General features: G+C 37.1%; 1 protein-coding gene across 1 annotated transcript in view; it reads left to right on the forward strand.

Moving 5' to 3' along the window:
* Positions 1-20824, forward strand: part of LOC133535419 (synaptic vesicle glycoprotein 2B-like) — a 51193-nt gene extending 30369 nt beyond the window's left edge. The window contains exons 3-6 of the mRNA XM_061875247.1: positions 7184-7364; positions 10784-10935; positions 14966-15099; positions 20704-20824. Of these exons, the coding sequence (XP_061731231.1) occupies positions 7184-7364; positions 10784-10935; positions 14966-15099; positions 20704-20811 (575 nt within the window). The 3' untranslated portion in view covers positions 20812-20824. The remainder of the gene's footprint in view (positions 1-7183; positions 7365-10783; positions 10936-14965; positions 15100-20703) is intronic.
* Positions 20825-21807: the final 983 nt, after the last annotated feature.

The raw sequence follows: 21807 nt of genomic DNA on the forward strand, positions 1-21807 counted from the left end.
GATGTAAATATAAACAGAATACAATGATTTGAAAATCCTTTTCAACCCATATTCAGTTGAATATGCTACAAAGACAACATATTTGATGTTCAAACTCATAAAATGTATTTGTTTTTTCAAATAATAACTTAGAATTTCATGGCTGCAACACGTGCCAAAGTAATTGGGAAAGGGCATGTTCACCACTGTGTTACATAGCATTTTCTTTTAACAACACTCAATAAATGTTTGGGAACTGAGGAAACTAATTGTTGAAGCTTTGAAAGTGGAATTCTTTCCCATTCTTGTTTTATGTCGAGCTTCAGTCGTTCAACAGTCCGGGGTCTCCGCTGTCGTATTTTACGCCTAATAATGCGTCATAGATTTTTGATGGGAGACACCCGCACTCTTTTTTTTACGAAGCCACGCTGTTGTAACACGTGCTGAATGTGGCTTGGCATTGTCTTGCTGAAATAAGCAGGGGCGTCCATGAAAAAGACAGCGCTTAGATGGCAGCATATGTTGTTCCAAAACCTGTATGTACCTTTCAGCATTAATGGTGCCTTCACAGATGTGTAAGTTACCCATGCCTTGGGCACTAATGCACCCCCATACCATCACACATGTGTAAGTTACCCATGCCTTGGGCACTAATGCACCCCCATACCATCACACATGCTGGCTTTTGAACTTTGCGTCGATAACAGTCTGGACGGTTCACTTCCCCTTTGGTCCGGATGACACGATGTTGAATATTTCCCAAAAAACATTTGAAATGTGGACTCGTCAGACCAAAGAACATTTTTCCACTTTGCATCAGTCCATCTTAGATGATCTTGGGCCCAGAGAAGCCGGCGGCGTTTCTGGATGTTGTTGATAAATGGCTTTCGCTTTGCATAGTAGAGCTTTAACTTGCACTAACAGATGTAGCGACCAACTGTATTTAGTGACAGTGGTTTTCTGAAGTGTTCCTGAGCCCATGTGGTGATATCCTTTAGAGATTGATGTCGGTTTTTGATACAGTGCCGTCTGAGGGATCAAAGCTCACGGTCATTTAATGTTGGTTTCCGGCCATGCCGCTTACGTGGAGGGATTTCTCCAGATTCTCTGAACCTTTTGATGATATTATGAACCATAGATGTTGAAATCCCTAAATTTCTTGCAATTGCACTTTGAGAAAGGTTGTTCTTAAACTGTTTGACTATTTGCTCACACAGTTGTGGACAAAGGGGTGTACCTCGCCCCATCCTTTCTTGTGAAAGACTGAGCATCTTTTGGGAAGCTGTTTTAATAGCCAATCATGGCACCCACCTGTTCCCAATTAGCCTGCACACCTGTGGGATGTTCCAAATAAGTGTTTGATGAGCATTCCTCATCTTTATCAGTATTTATTGCTGCCATTCCCAACTTCTTTGTCACGTGTTGCTGGCATCAAATTCTAAAGTTAATGATTATTTGGGGAAAAAAACAAGTTTATCAGTTTGAACATCAAATATGTTGTCTTTGTAGCATATTCAACTGAATATGGCTTGAAAAGGATTTGCCAATCATTGTATTCTGTTTATATTTACATCAAACACAATTTCCCAACTCATATGGAAACGGGGTTTGTAGTTTTGTTATTATATGTGGTATAAAACTAAGATCAGAGTCGAATACGACGGGTAGATTTTTCACTTGCGGCCGTATTGCGCAATTTTGCTCTTTTTTCCGTGCACTCCGAATCATCATTAAAGTTAGAAAATGGACTTTTTAGAGGAAGGTTCCCCACCTGTGGCGTGTGGAGCGCGGCACTAATCCACGGGGAAGGTGCACACTATGTCTCCACGTGCCGCTAAGCTGCTTAGGCCGTGCTGTAATTAGGGCCGCGTAGTAAAACACGGCGCAGGCGGGAGATCCGGCAAAGGTTTTGGAGAAGATGCCCGCTGCTTGAAGCCCCGACGGCGGGGATATTGATCTATTCAATCAGCCGCAGGCATGAAAAGGACTTGCATGATGTTTTTTTTCTAATCCCCTCGGGGCAGTAATGGCCGACACGGCCGCTCGTTGTCCAGGGCTGAAACTGAAATGGCCGACTTGCTGGCACGCCACGCTGAGTGGGAAAGCGAGTGAGGCGGCATTTAACGAACCCTGAGCGCCACAAAACACATTTCCCCCCGCCGCCAAACAAAGTGAGCGTCCGGGAACTTCGATGTTTTTACAGCGAGCCTCCAAATGACCCCGACCTTTATTACTTTTCACATTTGTGCAAATGTGGCGGCACTCTATGAATATTCATCATTCTATATCAAGTCACTGTAAAAAAAAACAAAAAAAAAACCATACTGTACATAATATCAAAGATGGTTTTGGGTTGTTTTTTTTTTGCATTTATCTGCTTTCATAGAAGGGTCAAGGGGGTCCCCTTGTGGCGATGAACAGTATTGCTACTTGATGCTGTCTCAGGTCAACATTAGAATACTTAAGGACATCCATCCATCCATCCATTTTCTACCGCTTATTCCCTTTCGGGGTCGCGGGGGGCGCTGGCGCCTATCTCAGCTACAATCGGGCGGAAGGCGGGGTACACCCTGGACAAGTCGCCACCTCATCACAGGGCCAACACAGATAGACAGACAACATTCACACTCACATTCACACACTAAGGCCAATTTAGTGTTGCCAATCAACCTATCCCCAGGTGCATGTCTTTGGAAGTGGGAGGAAGCCGGAGTACCCGGAGGGAACCCACGCATTCACGGGGAGAACATGCAAACTCCACACAGAAAGATCCCGAGCCTGGATTTGAACCCTGGACTGCAGGGACTTAGTATTGTGAGGCAGACGCACTAACCCCTCTGCCACCGTGAAGCCCGACATCCATCCATCCATCCATTTTCTACCGCTTATTCCCTTTCGGGGTTGCGGGGGGCGCTGGCGCCTATCTCAGCTACAATCAGGCGGAAGGCGGGGTACACCCTGGACAAGTCGCCACCTCATCGCAGGGCCAACATACAAAAGTTATTTGTGTTCACATCTGAAAATGAGAACCACAGAAGGCCGTATGACTTTAAACATCCAAGAGCGCCAACAAATTTGAAACAAATGTGCTTGTCTGTTGTTGGTGTGAAAGCATGGAATTCTCTAAACAAAGACTTAAAAAGCTGTAAGAATATCTTTCAATCCATCAATCAATGTTTATTTATATAGCCCCAAATCACAAATGTCTCAAAGGACTGCACAAATCATTACAACTACGACATCCTCGGAAGAACCCACAAAAGGGCAAGGAAAACAATGCTGACTATGAGAAACCTTGGAGAGGACCTCAGATGTGGGCAACCCCCCCCCCCCCCCCCTCTAGGGGACCGAAAGCAATGGATGTCGAGCGGGTCTAACATGATACTGTGAAAGTTCAATCCATAATGGATCCAACACAGCCGCGAGAGTTCAGTTCAAAGCGGATCCAAGACAGCAACGAGAGTCCCGTCCACAGGAGACCATCTCAAGCGGAGGCGGATCAGCAGCGTAGAGATGTCCCCAATCGATACACAGGCGAGCGGTCCATCCTGGGTCTCGACTCTGGACAGCCAGTACTTCATCCATGGTCATCGGACCGGACCCCCTCCACAAGGGAGGGGGGGACATAGAAGAAAAAGAAAAGAAACGGCAGATCAACTGGTCTAAAAAGGGAGTCTATTTAAAGGCTAGAGTATACAAATGAGTTTTAAGGTGAGACTTAAATGCTTCTACTGAGGTGGCATCTCGAACTGTTACCAGGAGGGCATTCCAGAGTACTGGAGCCCGAACGGAAAACGCTCTATAGCCCGCAGACTTTTTTTGGGCTTTGGGAATCACTAACAAGCCGGAGTCCTTTGAACGCAGATTTCTTGCCGGGACATATGGTACAATACAATCGGCAAGATAGGATGGAGCTAGACCGTGTAGTATTTTATACCTAAGTAGTAAAACCTTAAAGTCACATCTTAAGTGCACAGGAAGCCAGTGCAGGTGAGCCAGTATAGGTATATACTGTATGTATGTATATATGTATATAAAGGTATATACAGTACAGGCGTAATGTGATCAAACTTTCTTGTTCTTGTCAAAAGTCTAGCAGCCGCATTTTGTACCAACTGTAATCTTTTAATGCTAGACATGGGGAGACCCGAAAATAATACGTTACAGTAATCGAGACGAGACGTAACAAACGCATGGATAATGATCTCAGCGTCTTTAGTGGACAAAATGGAGCGAATTTTAGCGATATTACGGAGATGAAAGAAGGCTGTTTTAGTAACGCTTTTAATGTGTGACTCAAAGGAGAGAGTTGGGTCGAAGATAATACCCAGATTTTTTACCGAGTCACCTTGTTTTATTATTTGGTTGTCAAATGTTAAAGTTGTATTATTAAATAGAGGTCGGTGTCTAGCAGGACCGATAATCAGTATTTCCGTTTTTTTGGCGTTAAGTTGCAGAAAGTTAGCGGACATCCATTGTTTAATTTCATTAAGACACGCTTCCAACTTTGTATTTAAAAAGAGTTATAAAAAGAGAAAACTGGAATTATATCAAACTGAGTTTTGATTTAGATTGGACGTGTCATTGTGAAAGCGCTTAAAGGAAAATGGAAAAGTATGTTGGAGTTTGGGTGTTGGTGGAGGGAACAGTTATAAAGTCATCTAAAATACTGTAATTTGTGTTAAAAAAAAAGGGGCAGATAAATATAAGAATATTATTCTTCCATCTGCTCCTTTCTGATCATGGAAATGTATAAGAAAAAAACAATGAAAGTGTCAATTGTACGTGGCTTGTAAATATGCATTTTCATGAAAGGAATACAAATAAATGATGATGATGATACTTTAAAAAAACAAATGAGCAATATGACTTTAAACTGTTAACTATATATAAATCCAAGCTATTATTAGTAGGTGAGTAAAAAAAAGTATTGGTATATTGTTTGCTACTCTTCACCTATAAAAGCTAATATCTAAGTTCGGCAGAGGAATTTAAATAATACTAATACTAATACTAATAATAATTGGAAAAAATACATTAAATACACCTAATTAGTTCTGGATGATAAATAAAATAAAATAAAAATAAATCCAAATAGATCAACACAACAATAATGAAATATTATGATAATTCTTATTTAATTTATATATATATATTTAAACAGTTAAGATAATTACGGCATGTTATTGGGTAATTTGCAATAAATATTATCTCAATAAGCAAAAAACATTCTTTATTGTCTAATTGGTCTTATAAATGAAAAAAATCACACTATGATGACTAACTTGCTAATAAAATTAAATCAGAGTGAAACAAAGTTGAAGAAATTAAATAAAATAGTTACATGTAATAATCATTCGTATATATATATATATATACATATAAACACATATACATATTGAACATATATAAATACATACACATATATACATGCATATATACATATATACATCCACACATATATATATATATACATAAATATACACACATATATACATGTATATATATACACATGTGTATATATTTATATATATACACATGTGTATATATGTATATATATATACACGTGTACATATATACATATATATGTATGTACACACACATATACATATTGAACATATATAAATACATACACATATATACATGCATATATACATCCACACACATATATATATATATATATACATATATACACATGTGTATATATATACACATGTATATATGTGTGTATATATATACACGTGTATATATATATATATATATATATATATACATGTATATGTGTGTATATATATATAAATACACATGTGTACATATATATATATATATATATATATATATACACATGTGTATATATGCATATATATATATATATATATATACATGTATATGTGTGTATATATATATAAATACAAATGTGTACATATATATATATATATATATATATATATATATATATATATATACACACATGTGTATATATGCATATATATATATATATATATATATATATATATATATACATATATACACATGTGTATATATATACATGTATATATGTGTGTATATATATATATAAATACACATGTGTACATATATATATATATACACACATATATACATGTATATATATACACATATATACACATATGTACATAAATACAAATATACCTATATACATATATAAAATATATATATATACATATATATACACACATACATACATACATACATACATACATGTATGTATGTAAAAAGTTCTATTTTGGTTTCATCTGACCACATGACATTCTCCCAATCCTCTGCTGTATCATCCATGTATCCATTTTGGTATAAACTCAACTGGTCGTGTTTGGAGGAAGAAGAATACTGAGTTGCATCCCAAGAACACCATACCTACTGTGAAACATGGGGTGGAAGCATCATGCTTTGGGGCTCTTTTTCTGCTAAGGGGACAGGACGATTGATCCGTGTTAAGGAAAGAATGAATGGGGCCATGTATCGTGAGATTTGGAGCCAAAACCCTCCTTCCATCAGTGACAGCTTTGAATGGTTGACCAAATACTTATTTTCCACCATAATTTACAAATAAAATCTTGAAAATTCCTACAATGTGAATTCCTGGATTTTTTTTCCCATTCTGTCTCTCACAGTTGAAGTGTACCTATGATGAAAATTACAGACCTCTGTCATCATTTTAAGTGGGAGAACTTGCACAATCGCTGGCTGACTAAATACTTTTTCGCCCCACTGTATATATATATATATATATATACACGTCCTTTCTCTACCGCGTGTCCCTTTAGGGTTTGCGTGAGGTGCTGGAGCCTCTCTCAGCTGCATTCGGGCGGTAGGCGGGGTTCACTCTGGACGAGTCAACACCTCATCGCAGAATATACATACATATATACATACATATATAAACATACATATATACATACATACTATATATATATGTGTGTGTGTGTATACATATCTATACACACACAGACACATTAAGAATATTTAGTATTGAACTAAAAAATATATTTGAAATTTCATATAATCTGCATGATTACAATAATAAAATCATGCAGAAAAGTGAGCATTATTATGATTATCATTGGACGCCATTGTCCTTTCTTATTGTGTATTTGGCATTGTTATCATGCTGCCTGTGTCCTGGTGCATGTTGTGTGACAAACTCTACCTACTTTGTCGGCAGGCCTGCTGGTGTACGTGGCCATGATGGTGGGCGCCCTGGTGTGGGGGGGTCTGTGTGACAAGATGGGCCGCAGGAAGTGCCTGATCTACGTCCTGAGCATCGACCTGGTCTTCTCCTTCCTGTCCTGCTTCGCTCAGAGCTACGGCTTCTTCCTCTTCTTCAGGTTCTGCTCCGGCTTCGGGTGAGAGAGGAGATTTTTACATTTCGGCTCTGACCTTTTGGCCGTAAAAATAAAACCGCCGCTTGAGTTGGTGAAAAAAAAGTTCATTTGCATGGAAATAATTATTTTTGCAGCCTTGACATTTGATTTCGCACATCGTTTCTTCCACAATGTGATCTTTACTGCAGCGACTTCCACAAATGAACATATTTCTTTATTTATAGAAAATGTGCATTTTGTCCTGCATGACTCAGACAGCTCTGGGTTGTTAGCTATTAACCTTTAGCAGTCTACTGCATAAACAGCTGAAAATAGAGTTAATAATGTCCATAAAGTACATGTACTGGAGATGTGACATTCATGAACGAATAGAGTCTTCTAAACAGCTTTTTTTAAGTGAACCATGAAAACCGACTCCCACCTGTGACCCAATCATTTGGGAGCTGTTTTTTTATGCACATTCTAATTTTAGCCTCAGCAAAATTAAAAATATAATAATATACATTTATACATACATATATACATAAACGTGTGTGTGTATATATATATATATATATATATATATGCATATTTATGTATAAATGTATATATATGATGTGTGTGTTTATATATATACACACACATATATATACATATATGCATGTATATATACTGTACATACATACATATATATATACACATACATATACAGTGTATATGCAGTATATGCATACATATACACACACATATGCAAACATATTTTACGCATACATATACACATATATATGCAAACATATATATATATGCATACATATATGCACATATATATGCATACATATATTCGCATACATATACACACGTACATATGCAAACATACATATATATATATATATATATATATCTATATATATAGATATATATATATATATATATACAGTATATATATGCATGCATACATACATACCGATCTTCCTACAGTCTCATTTGAAAGTATGCATTCATTTAAGTGTGATGCCGCAGTCAGGAAGTAGTCTTTGCCATTAGGTTGGACGTGCCAGTCATCTTTTGTCGCGCCCTACAAAGTGTTTATACTGTAAGTATTGTACCTTTTACACCCCAGCCGTTTGATTGGAGTGTACGTCTTGATTTTAGCTTCAAGGCCAACTTTGGAGGTGTCGAAATTGCCATGTAAAATCGCTAATGCATGTAAATGGCATGAATTGCTTAACGTGGACCGCGACTTAAGCGAGTTGAAAAACGTATTCGGGTGCTACCATTCAGTGGTCAACTGTACGCAATATGTACTGTACTGTGCAATCTACTAATAAAAGTCTCAGTCAATCAATTGCATCAAGTTAGCACATTTTCAAAAAGTGAAGCCTTACTTTTGAGTGCTTTCTGTCAGGCATGCTTGCTTTGTTGGCATGCAAAACATTACTTCGAGGCAGTCAGCTAAGAATACGCCTGTTTTCCGCCACGTGACAGCAGGTATCCAAACGGTTAAAGTAAGGGTGGATTTGACGTGAATTGGTTCTCGGTAGTACCAATTCACTTGGTATACAAACCCCGTTTCCATATGAGTTGGGAAATTGTGTTGTATGTAAATATAAACGAAATACAATAATTTGCAAATAATTTTCAACCCATATTCAGTTGAATATGCTACAAAGACAACATATTTGATGTTCAAACTGATAAACATTTTTTTTTTTTGCAAATAATCATTAACTTTAGAATTTCATGCCAGCAACACGTGACAAGGAAGTTGGGAAAGGTGGCAATAAATACTGATAAAGTTGCGGAATGTTCATCAAACACTTATGTAGAACATCCCACAGGTGTGCAGGCTAATTGGGAACAGGTGGGTGCCATGATTGGGTATAAAAACAGCCTCCCAAAAAATGCTCAGTCTTTCACAAGAAAGGATGGGGCGAGGTACACCCCTTTGTCCACAACTGTGTGAGCAAATAGTCAAACAGTTTAAGAACAACGTTTCTCAAAGTGCAATTGCAAGAAATTTAGGGATTTCAACATCTACGCTCCATGATATCATCAAAAGGTTCAGAGAATCTGGAGAAATCACTCCACGTAAGCGATATGGCCGGAAACCAACATTGAATGACCGTGACCTTCGATTTGGACGGCACTGTATCAAAAACTAACATCAGTCTCTAAAGGATATCACCACATGGGCTCCGGAACACTTCAGAAAACCACTGTCACTAAATACAGTTTGTCGCTACATCTGTAGGTGCAAGTTAAAGCTCTACTATGCAAAGCAAAAGCCATTTATCAACAACATCCAGAAACGCCGCCGGTTTCTCTGGGCCTGAGATAATCTAAGATGGACTGATGCAAAGTGGAAAAGTTTTCTGTGGTATGACGAGTCCACATTTCAAATTGTTTTTGGAAATATTTGACATCGCGTCATCCGGACCAAAGGGGGAAGCCAACCATCCAGACTGTTATCGACACAAATTTCAAAAGCCAGCATCTGTGATGGTATGGGGGTGCATTAGTGGCCAAGGCATGGGTAACTTACACATCTGTGAAGGCACCATTAATGCTGAAAGGTACATACAGGTTTTGGAACAACGTATGCTGCCATCTAAGCGTCGTCTTTTTCATGGACGCCCCTGCTTATTTCAGCAGGACAATGCCAAGCCACATTCAGCACGTGTTACAACAGCGTGGCTTCGTAAAAAAAGAGTGCGTGTACTTTCCTGGCCCGCCTGCAGTCCAGACCTGTCTCCCATCAAAAATGTGTGGCACATTATGAACGACTGAAGCTCTACATAAAACAAGAATGGGAAAGAATTCCACTTTCAAAGCTTCAACAATTAGTTTCCTCAGTTCCCAAATGTTTATTGAGTGTTGTTAAAAGAAAAGGTGATGTAACACAGTGGTGAACATGCCCTTTCCCAACTACTTTGGAACGTATTGCAGCCATGAAATTGTAAGTTAATTATTATTTGCCCCAAAAAAATTAAAGTTTATGAGTTTGAACATCAAATATCTTATCTTTGTAGTATATTTCAACTGAATATGGGTTGAAAAGGATTTGCAAATCATTGTATTCCGTTTATATTTACATCTAACACAATTTCCCAACTCAAATGGAAACAGGGTTTGTATTTTGTGGAAAAGTGCCGAATTTGGCACCAATCCCTACGTGACTTCAGGTCAATTCTGTAATGTGTTCCAGACTTAAACAATATATAATCAGTCATTTTAAGTACTTTTGAAATACGTTTAAATCAAAGTCGAGCAAAGTAAAACTTTTGAAGACGTGTAAAGGAGGGACGGAACAGTAGTAAGGTATCACCTGGTGGCCTTTTATAGGTATCGCATGGGTTAACACTAAGCCAAAGCAGACGTGCAGTTAATTCTTCCCAGCTGAAGTCTTACTTTGACCGGACGACGAGCGCTTTGAACGCCATCTTTTGGGCTTCTGGTTGCAGAATCGGCGGCTCCATCCCCATCGTGTACACGTACTTCACGGAGTTCCTGCAGATGGACAAACGAGGCGAACATCTGAGCTGGCTCTGCATGTTCTGGATGCTGGGAGGCCTGTACGCTTCTTTCACCGCCTGGGGAATCATCCCACACTACGGTAACCCTGGAAATCTTCCATCAACCAAACATACGTCTATTTAGTTTAGACCTAGCTAACATACGTAGATATTTTACTTTTCAATCAATTTAACGTACGTATTTCACCATCTAGAGTCCATAATATCATCAAAAGGTTCAGAGAATCTGGAGAAATCACTGCACGTAAGCCATGATATTACAGACCTTCCATCCCTCAGGCGGTACTGCATTAAAAACCGACATCAGTGTGTAAAGGATATCACCTCATGGTCCCAGGAACACTTCAGAAAACCACTGTCAGTAACTACAGTTGGTCGCTGCATCTGTAAGTGCAAGTTAAAACTCTACTCTACAAAGCGAAAGCCATTTATCAACAACACCCAGAAACTGCCGCTGGCTCCGTTGGGCCCGATGCTCATCTAAGATGGACTTATGCAAAGTGGGAAAGTGTTCTGTTGTCTGACAAGTCCACATTTCAATTTTTTTTTGAAAACTGCTGACGCCGTGTCCTCCGGAGCAAAGGAAAATAACCATCCGGATTGTTATAGGTGCAAAGTTGAAAAGCCAGCATGTGTGATGGTATGAGGGTGTATTAGTGCCCAAAGCATGGGTAACTTATTCATCTGTGAAGGCTCTATTCATGCTGAATTGGTTTGGAGCAACATATGTTGCCATACAAGCAACATTATCATGGACGCCCCCGCTTATTTCAGCAAGACAATGCGTGGCTTCGTAGTAAAAGAGAATGGGTACTAGACTGTGGCCTGCCTGTAGTCCAGACACGTCTCCCATCGAAACATTTAAAATTAGATAGTTTTTGATGAAGCTAAAATGCATGTTTTCTTAAAAAATGTACACATTTCAGCTTAATAAACCGGACGCATTTTTTCGTAAACGTAAAAGAGTAGTCTTTGACGAAGCTAACATACATAGATATTTCATAGTCCAATTGAGTAAACCGAACTTTCATCTCTTTGTAAACATTTGAGATAACTTAGTCTTGGACAAAGCAATCATACTTACAAATTTTAGTTTTCAATAAATTTAACGTACGTGTTTTCGGAAACATATAAGATAAGATAGTTTTTGATGTAGCCAACATGCATGTTTTCTTAAAAATTGTACACATTTCAGCTCAATAAACCGGACGCATTTTTTCGTAAACGTAAAAGAGTAGTCTTTGACGAAGCTAACATATGTAGATATTTCATAGTCCAGTTGAGTAATCCGAACTTTCATCTTTTTGTAAACGTTTGAGATAACTTAGTCTTTGACAAAGCAATCATACTTAAATATTTCAGTTTTCAATAAATTTAACGTACGTATTTTCGGAAACATATAAGATTAGATAGTTTTTGATGTAGCTAACATGCATGTTTTCTTAAAAATTGTAGACATTTCAGCTCAATAAACCGGACGCATTTTTTCGTAAACGTAAGAGATAATTTAGTCTTTGACAAAGTCAACATACGTAGATATTTTACTTTACAAGAAACCCAACCTGAGTATTTTCGGAAACAGCTAAGAAAAGATTATTTCTGATGAAGCTAACACGCATGTTTTCTTCAAAATATTAGACATTTCGTCAAACAATTTAAGAACATTTCTCATTTAGGGATTTCACTATCTACGGTCCATAATATCATCAAAAGGTTCAGAGAATCTGGAGAAATCACTGCACGTAAGCCATGATATTACAGACCTTCCATCCCTCAGGCGGTACTGCATTAAAAACCGACATCTGTGTGTAAAGGATATCACCTCATGGTCTCAGGAACACTTCAGAAAACCACTGTCAGTAACTACAGTTGGTCGCTGCATCTGTAAGTGCAGGTTAAAACTCTACTCTACAAAGCGAAAGCCATTTATCAACAACACCCAGAAACTGCCGCTGGCTCCGTTGGGCCCGATGCTCATCTAAGATGGACTTATGCAAAGTGGGAAAGTGTTCTGTTGTCTGACAAGTCCACATTTCAAATTTTTTTTGAAAACTGCTGACGCCGTGTCCTCCGGAGCAAAGGAAAATAACCATCCGGATTGTTATAGGTGCAAAGTTGAAAAGCCAGCATGTGTGATGGTATGAGGGTCTATTAGTGCCCAAAGCATGGGTAACTTATTCATCTGTGAAGGCTCTATTCATGCTGAATTGGTTTGGAGCAACATATGTTGCCATACAAGCAACATTATCATGGACGCCCCCGCTTATTTCAGCAAGACAATGCGTGGCTTCGTAGTAAAAGAGAATGGGTACTAGACTGTGGCCTGCCTGTAGTCCAGACACGTCTCCCATCGAAACATTTAAAATTAGATAGTTTTTGATGAAGCTAAAATGCATGTTTTCTTAAAAAATGTACACATTTCAGCTTAATAAACCGGACGCATTTTTTCGTAAACGTAAAAGAGTAGTCTTTGACGAAGCTAACATACGTAGATATTTCATAGTCCAATTGAGTAAACCGAACTTTCATCTCTTTGTAAACATTTGAGATAACTCAGTCTTGGACAAAGCAATCATACTTACAAATTTTAGTTTTCAATAAATTTAACGTACGTGTTTTCGGAAACATATAAGATAAGATAGTTTTTGATGTAGCCAACATGCATGTTTTCTTAAAAATTGTACACATTTCAGCTCAATAAACCGGACGCATTTTTTCGTAAGCGTAAAAGAGTAGTCTTTGACGAAGCTAACATACGTAGATATTTCATAGTCCACTTGAGTAATCCGAACTTTCATCTTTTTGTAAACGTTTGAGATAACTTAGTCTTTGACAAAGCAATCATACTTAAATATTTCAGTTTTCAATAAATTTAACGTACGTATTTTCGGAAACATATAAGATAAGATAGTTTTTGATGTAGCTAACATGCATGTTTTCTTAAAAATTGTAGACATTTCAGCTCAATAAACCGGACGCATTTTTTCGTAAACGTAAGAGATAATTTAGTCTTTGACAAAGTCAACATACGTAGATATTTTACTTTACAAGAAACCCAACCTAAGTATTTTTGGAAACAGCTAAGAAAAGATTATTTCTGATGAAGCTAACATGCATGTTTTCTTCAAAATATTAGACATTTCGTCGAACAGTTTAAGAACAAAATTTCTCATTTAGGGATTTCACTATCTACGGTTCATAATATCATCAAAAGGTTCAGAGAATCTGGAGAAATCACTGCACGTAAGTGATGATATTACAGACCATCCATCCCTCAGGCAGTACTGCATCAAAAACCGACATCAGTGTGTAAAGGATATCACCACATGGCCTCAGGAAGACTTCGGAAAAACACTGTCAGCAATGACAGTTGGTCGCTACATCTGTAAGTGCAAGTTAAAACTCTACTCTACAAAGCGAAAGCCATTTATAAACAACACCCAGAAACGCCGCCGGCTCCGTTGGGCCCGATGCTCATCTAAGATGGACTGATTCAAAGTAGGAAAGTGTTCTGTGGTCTGGCAAGTCCACATTTCAAATTGCTTTTGGAAACTGTGAACGCCGTGTCCTCCGGAACAGAGAAGAAAATAACCGTCCGGATTGTTATAGGTGCAAAGTTGAAAAGCCAGCATGTGTGATGGTATGAGGGTGTATTAGTGCCCAAAGCATGGGTAACTTACTCATCTGTGAAGGCTGAAAGGTAGATACAGGTTTTGGAGCAATCCAAGCAACGTTATCAGGGACGCCCCTGCTTATTTCAGTAGGACAACTTTTCAACTTCGTAGTAAAATAGTGCGGGTACTAGACAGTGGCCTGCCTGTAGTCCAGACTTGTCTCCTACTGATAATGTGTGGCACATTATGAAGCCTACAATACCAAAACGGAGACTGTTGAACAACTTAAGCTGTACTTTAAGCAAGAATGGGAAAGAAATCCACCTGAAAAGCTTCAAAAATGGGTCTCCTCAGTTCCCAAACGTTTTATTTGCAATTGTATTCTGTTTTCATTTACCATTTACACAAGTTGCCAACTTCACTGGTTTTGGGTTTTGTATAAGGATAAATGCTCATCACCACGCAATCCTTTTAACCTTGGCTTTCCTCGTCCCAGGTTGGGGTTTTTCCATCGGCACCGAGTTCCAGATGCACAGCTGGAGAATCTTCATCCTGGTGTGTCTCTTCCCCGTCATGGCCGCGCTGGTCGGCGTCATCTTCATGCCGGAAAGTCCTCGATTCCTCCTGGAGGTCCGACACTGGAAAAAACGATACTGTAACCCACTACCCTTCCCTTCCGTTTAGAAAAAAACGCTCCCTTACCAGTCAGCATCCGTCAAAGCAACATCCCCTCGCTAAGCCAAGGTTAGCGACGGCTCGCTAAGCCGTCAGCGGAACGCCACGCACCCGAGGCGGGTCTCATCCAGGACATTGTCAGGCCCCTAACCACATGGTGGTCTGGGATCAGTGTGTGACAAATACAAGGGCTCTTACACAACTGCATACCGGGCTGCACCGAGGGCCACACGAGTACATAAATACACGTATTTGTCTAATACTCCGTCAGTACTCACGGGTCACTTGGTACAAAAAGTCGGACAAAGAAAAAAAACGGGCAAAAAAAAAAATCCAAGTAATTTCCTTCATTAGAAGTCGTGCAAATCATCTAAAGCAGGGGTGTCCAAACTTTTTCCACTGAGAGCCGCACACTGAAAAATCAAAGCAAGCGGGGGTCATTTTGATATTTCTTATGTTAAAAACCAATATATGTACAAAAAAATATACATTTGGGCCTCCACTCAGGGGAGTGTTTTGGTCCAAAAAATCTAAAAAAATGTGTCATTATTCAGTATTATTATTTTGTATTATTATTCAAGGTTTAAATCTCTAGATCAGAGGTCACCATCAGGGGGCGGTATAGCTCGGTTGGTAGAGCGGCCGTGCCAGCAACTTGAGGGTTGCAGGTTCAATCCCCGCTTCTGCCATCCTAGTCACTGCCGTTGTGTCCTTGGGCAAGACACTTTACCCACCTGCTCCCAGTGCCACCCACACTGGTTTGAAAAAAAAAATGTAACTTAGATATTGGGTTTCACTATGTAAAGTGCTTTGAGTCACTAGAGAAAAAGTGCTATATAAATATAATTCACTTCAGCAACCTTTTTGAAAGCAAGAGCTACTTCTTGGGTATTGATTAATGCGAAGGGCTACCAGTTTGATACACACTTAAATAAATTGCCAGAAATAGCCAAATTGCTCAATTTACCTTTAAAAATAAATCTACATATATAAAAAAAAATGGGTATTTCTGTCTGTCATTCCGTCATACATTTTTTTTCCTTTTACGGAAGTTTTTTTTGTAGAGAATAAACGATAAAAAAACAACACTTAATTGAACGGTTTAAAAGAGGAGAAAACAAGAAAAAAATGAAAATTAATTTTTGAAACATAGTTTATCTTCAATTTCGACTCTTTAAAATTCAAAATTCAACCGAAAAAATGAAGAGAAAAACTAGCTAATTCGAATCTTTTTGAAAAATTTTAAGAAATAATTTATGGAACATCATTAGTAATTTTTCCTGATTAAGATTAATTTTAGAATTTTGATGACATGTTTTAAATAGGTTAAAATCCAATCTGCACTTTGTTAGAATATTTTACAAATTGGACCAAGCTATATTTCTAACAAAGACAAATCATTATTTCTTTGAGATTTTCCAGAACAAAAATTTTAAAAGAAATTCAAAAGACTTTGAAATGAGATTTAAATTTGATTCTACAGATTTTCTAGATTTTCCAGAATATTTTTTTGGAATTTTAATCATAGTAAGTATGAAGAAATATTTCACAAATATTCTTCGTCAAAAAAACAGAAGCTAAAATGACTGAATTAAAATGTATTTATTATTCTTTACAATAAAAAAACAAAATAAAATACTTGAACATTGATTTAAATTTTCAGGAAAGAAGAGGAAAGAATTTAAAAGGTAAAAAGGTATATGTGTTTAAAAATCCTAAAATCATTTTTAAGTTTGTATTTTTTCTCTAAAATTGTCTTTCTGAAAGTTATAAAAGCAAAGTAAAAAAATAAATGAATTTATTTAAACAAGTGAAGACCAAGTTTTTAAAATATTTTCTTGGATTTTCAAATTCTATTTGAGTTTTGTCTCTCTTAGAATTAAAAATGTCGAGCAAAGCGAGACCAGCTTGCTAGTAAATAAATACAATTTAAAAAATAGAGGCAGCTCACTGGTAAGTGCTGTTATTTGAGCTATTTTTAGAACAGGCCAGCGGGTGACTCATCTGGTCCTTACGGGCTACCTGGTGCTCACGGGCACCGCGTTGGTGAACTTATAAGGTTTAAGTTAAAATTAAAGTAGCAATGATAGTCACACACACACTATAAGTGGCAATTTTTTTTTCTGCATTCAACCCCATGAGAGGTGAGGGGAGCAGTGAGCAGCAGCGATGGCCGCGCCCAGGAATTATTTTTGGTGATTTAACCCCCAAATTCCAAGCCTTGATGCTGAGTTCCAAGCAGGGAGGTAATGGCTCCCATTTTTATAGTCTTTGGTGTGACTCAGCCGGGGTTTGAACTCACGACCTACCAATCTCAGGGCGGACACTCTAACCACTAGGCCACTGAGTAAGTGTAATGTATGAAAAATACTTTTAAATATACACAAATCAATGCGTCAATAAAGTACCACATCTTTTCTTACTAAATGTATTCTTTTTTTCCCCATTTTGACGGAAAAAATAAATAAGTGCACCGCATGAAATTGCATACCTTTAACATAGGAGATAATTTAGTTTTTGACTAAGCTAACGTACGTAGATATTACATTTTTTTAAAAACCTAACGTACATCTTTTTCGGGAAACATCGGAGATAAGCTGGTCTTTGATGAAGCTAATGTGCGTAGATATTTTAGTTTTTAAGAAACCCAATGTACATTTTTCGGGAAATATCGGCGTTAAAAGCTAGTCTTTGATGAAGCTAACGTAAGTAGATATTTTAGTTTTTAATAAACCCAATGTACATCTCCTCGGGGAAACATCGGAGATAAGCTCGTCCATGCTGAAGCTAACGTAAATATATATACATACATATTTAAGTTTTTATTAAATTCAACACATGTCTGTTTGGGAAACATCGGAGATAAGCTATGCTTTGCTGAAGCTAATGTACGTAGATATTTTAGTTTTTAATAAACCTAAAGTACATTTTTCGGGAAACATCGGAGAAAAGCTAGTCTTTGATGAAGCTAACATACATATATATTGTACATATATATTTTAGTTTTTATTAAATCCAACATACATCTGTTCGGGAAACATCGGATGTAAGCTGATCTTTGATGAAGCTAACGTACGTAGATATTTTAGTTTCTAATAAACCCAAGGTAAATCTTTTCGGGAAATATCTAAGATAAGCTAGTTTTTGATGAAGCAAACATACGTAGATATTTTAGTTTTTAATAATCCCAACCTATATCTTTTTGTGAAAAATCAGAGATAAGGTAATCTTTGATAAAGCTAACGTATGTAAACATTTTGTTTTTTAATAAACCCAACGTACATCTTTTCAGGTAACATCTGAGATAAATTAGTGTTTGATGAAGCTAACGTACGAAGATATTTTAGTTTTTAATAAACCTAAAGTACATTTTTCGGGAAACATCGGAGATAAGCTATTCTTTGATGAAGCTAACGTGTATATATATTTTAGTTTTTATTAAATCCAACATACATCTGTTAGGGGAAAAAAAGGAGATAAGCTAGTCTTTGATGAAGCTATTGGACGTAGATATTTTAGTTTTTAATATACCTAACATACATATTTTCGGGAAACATCGGAGACTAGCTGGGTTTTGAAGATGCTAATATATGTAGATATTTTTGTTTTTAATAAACCCAAAGTATATATTTTTGTGAAAAATCAGAGATAACATCGTCTTTGATGAAGCTAACGTATATAAATATTTTATTTTTTAATGAACCCAACGTACATCTTTTCGGGAATCATCAGTGACAAGCTACTCTTTAATGAAGCTAACGTACATATATATTTTAATTTTTAATAAACTCAACGTACATCTGTTCGGAAAACATCGGAGATAACTTAGGCTTCCATGAAGCTAACGTACGTAGATATTTTAGTTTTTAATAACCCCCAATCTTTTTGGGAAATATCAGAGATAAGCTAGTCTTTGATGAAGCTAACGTACATATATATTTTAGTTTTTATTAAATCCAACATACATCTGTTCGGGAAACATCAGAGATAAGCTACTCTTTAATGAAGCTAATGTTTGTAGATATTTTAGTTTTTAATAAACATCAGAGATAAGCTTGTCTTTGATGAAGATAAAGTATGTAGATATTTTAGTTTAGTTTTTAATAAACCCAACGTACATATTTTCGGGAAACATCAGAGACAAGTTAATCTTTGATGAAGCTAACGTACATAGATATTTTAGTTTTTAATAAACACAACTTATATCTTTTCAGGAAATATCGTAGATAAGATAGTTTTTGATAAAGCTAACATACGTAGATATTTTAGTTTTTAACAAACCCAATGTACATCTTTTCGGGGAAACATCGGGGATAAGCTGGTCTGTGATGACGCTAACGTACGTAGATATTTTAGTTTTTAAATAATCCAACATACATCTGTTCGGGAAACATCGAAGATAATTTAGGCTTCGATGAAGCTAATGTGCGTACATATTTTAGTTTTTAATAAACCTAAAGTAAATTTTTCGGGAAATATCGGAGATAAGCTAGTCTTTGATGAAGCTAACGTATGTAGATATTTTAGTTTTTAATAAACCCAACGTACATCTTGTTGTGAAAAATCTGAGATAAGCTAGTCTATGATGAAGCTAACGTACGTAGGTATTTTAGTTTTTGATAAACACAACTTATATCTTTTCAGGAAATATCGTAGATAAGATAGTTTTTGATAAAGCTAACATACGTAGATATTTTAGTTTTTAAAAAACCCAACGTACATCTTGTTGTGAAAAATCTGAGATAAGTTAGTCTATGATGAAGCTAACGTACGTAGATATTTTAGTTTTTAACAAACCCAATGTACATCTTTTCGGGGAAACATCGGGGATGAGCTGGTCTGTGATGACGCTAATATACGTAGATATTTCAGTTTTTAATAAATAAAACGTACATCTGTTCGGGAAACATCGGTGATAAGCTAGGCTTTGATGAAGCTAACGTGCGTTCATATTTTAGTTTTTAATAAACCTACAGTACATTTTTCGGGAAACATCGGAGATAAGCTAGTCTTTGATGAAGCTAACGTATGTAGATATTTTAGTTTTTAATAAACCCAAAGTACATCTTGTGAAAAATCTGAGATAAGCTAGTCTATGATGAAGCTAACGTACGTAGATATTTTAGTTTTTAACAAACCCAATGTACATCTTTTCGGGGAAACATCGGGGATAAGCTGGTCTGTGATGATGCTAACATACGTAGATATTTTAGTTTTTAATAAATCCAACATACATCTGTTCGGGAAACATCGGTGATAAGCTAGACTTTGATAAAGCTAACGTGCGTACATATTTTAGTTTTTAATAAACCTAAAGTACATTTTTCGGGAAACATCGGAGATAACTTAGGCTTTGATGAAGCTAACGTATGTAGATATTTTAGTTTTTAATAACCCCCAACGTAAATCTTTTTGGGGAAACATCAGAGATTTCCACTATTTTATTATTTCTTTCTTCTCATTGTCAACAAAAAGTAAGGGTTGCCTTATTGTAACAAATAACACATAAATGAAGAAATGGCCATTTTTTTTATAAACATGCAATGTCATCTATTTAAGAGCGCTCGACATGACGAGGCGTGGATGGTCCTGCGCCGAGTCCACGACACCAACTGGAAGGCCAAAGGCGAGCCCGAGAGAGTCTTCACTGTGAGTTCATTATTTTGATATGATTTTAAAGCTTTGTAATTTGGTGCTAGAAATGTTACACTCCAAAACAGTAGGGGGCAGCATTTCACGCAAAAGCTATGAGAAAAGTTTGATACAAGTAAAATTTAACAAGTACAAGTAACAGAAAAAACAAATGCCAACTCATATTGAGTTGGCTCTATTCATCGCATTTTACCTGACACATGAAACGTGACAAATTTGGGGCGTGCACAATCCAGTTTAGAGTTGAATATCTTAAAATGTGTCTTGTGGCAATTACAACGTTGACCACAGTGTCTGTTGCTGAGTAACATAACAAACAAATACCAACTCATATATGGAGGACAGGGATTCATTTGGCCCTATTCGTCGCGTTTTACCAGACACATGAAACGTGACACTATCCACTTTAGGGTTGAATGTCTTAAAATGTGTCTTGTGGCAATTCCAACGTTGCCCACAGTGTCAGTTGCTAAGTAACATAACAAAACACATGCAAACTCATATGGAGAACAGGGATTCATATGGCCCTGTTTGTCTCGGTTTACCTGACACATAAAACGTGACAAATTTGAGGTGTGCACTATCCACTTTAGAGTTGAATATCTTAAAATGTGTCTTGTGGCAATTACAACGTTGACCACAGTGTATGTTGCTAAGTAACATAACAAACAAATACAAACTCATATATGGAGGACAGGGATTCATTTGGCCCTATTCGTGGCGTTTTACCAGACACATGAAACGTGACACTATCCACTTTAGGGTCGAATGTCTTAAAATGTTTCTTGTGGCAATTCCAACGTTGCCCACAGTGTCAGTTGCTAAGTAACATAACAAAACACATGCAAACTCATATGGAGAACAGGGATTCATATGGCCCTGTTTGTCTCGGTTTACCTGACACATAAAACGTGACAAATTTGAGGCGTGCACTATCCACTTTAGAGTTGAATGTCTTAAAATGTGTCTAGTGGCAATTACAACGTTGACCACATTGTCTGTTGCTAAGTA

This window comes from Nerophis ophidion, linkage group LG02 (genome assembly GCF_033978795.1).
Source record: "Nerophis ophidion isolate RoL-2023_Sa linkage group LG02, RoL_Noph_v1.0, whole genome shotgun sequence".
NCBI classification, from domain to species: Eukaryota; Metazoa; Chordata; class Actinopteri; order Syngnathiformes; family Syngnathidae; genus Nerophis; species Nerophis ophidion.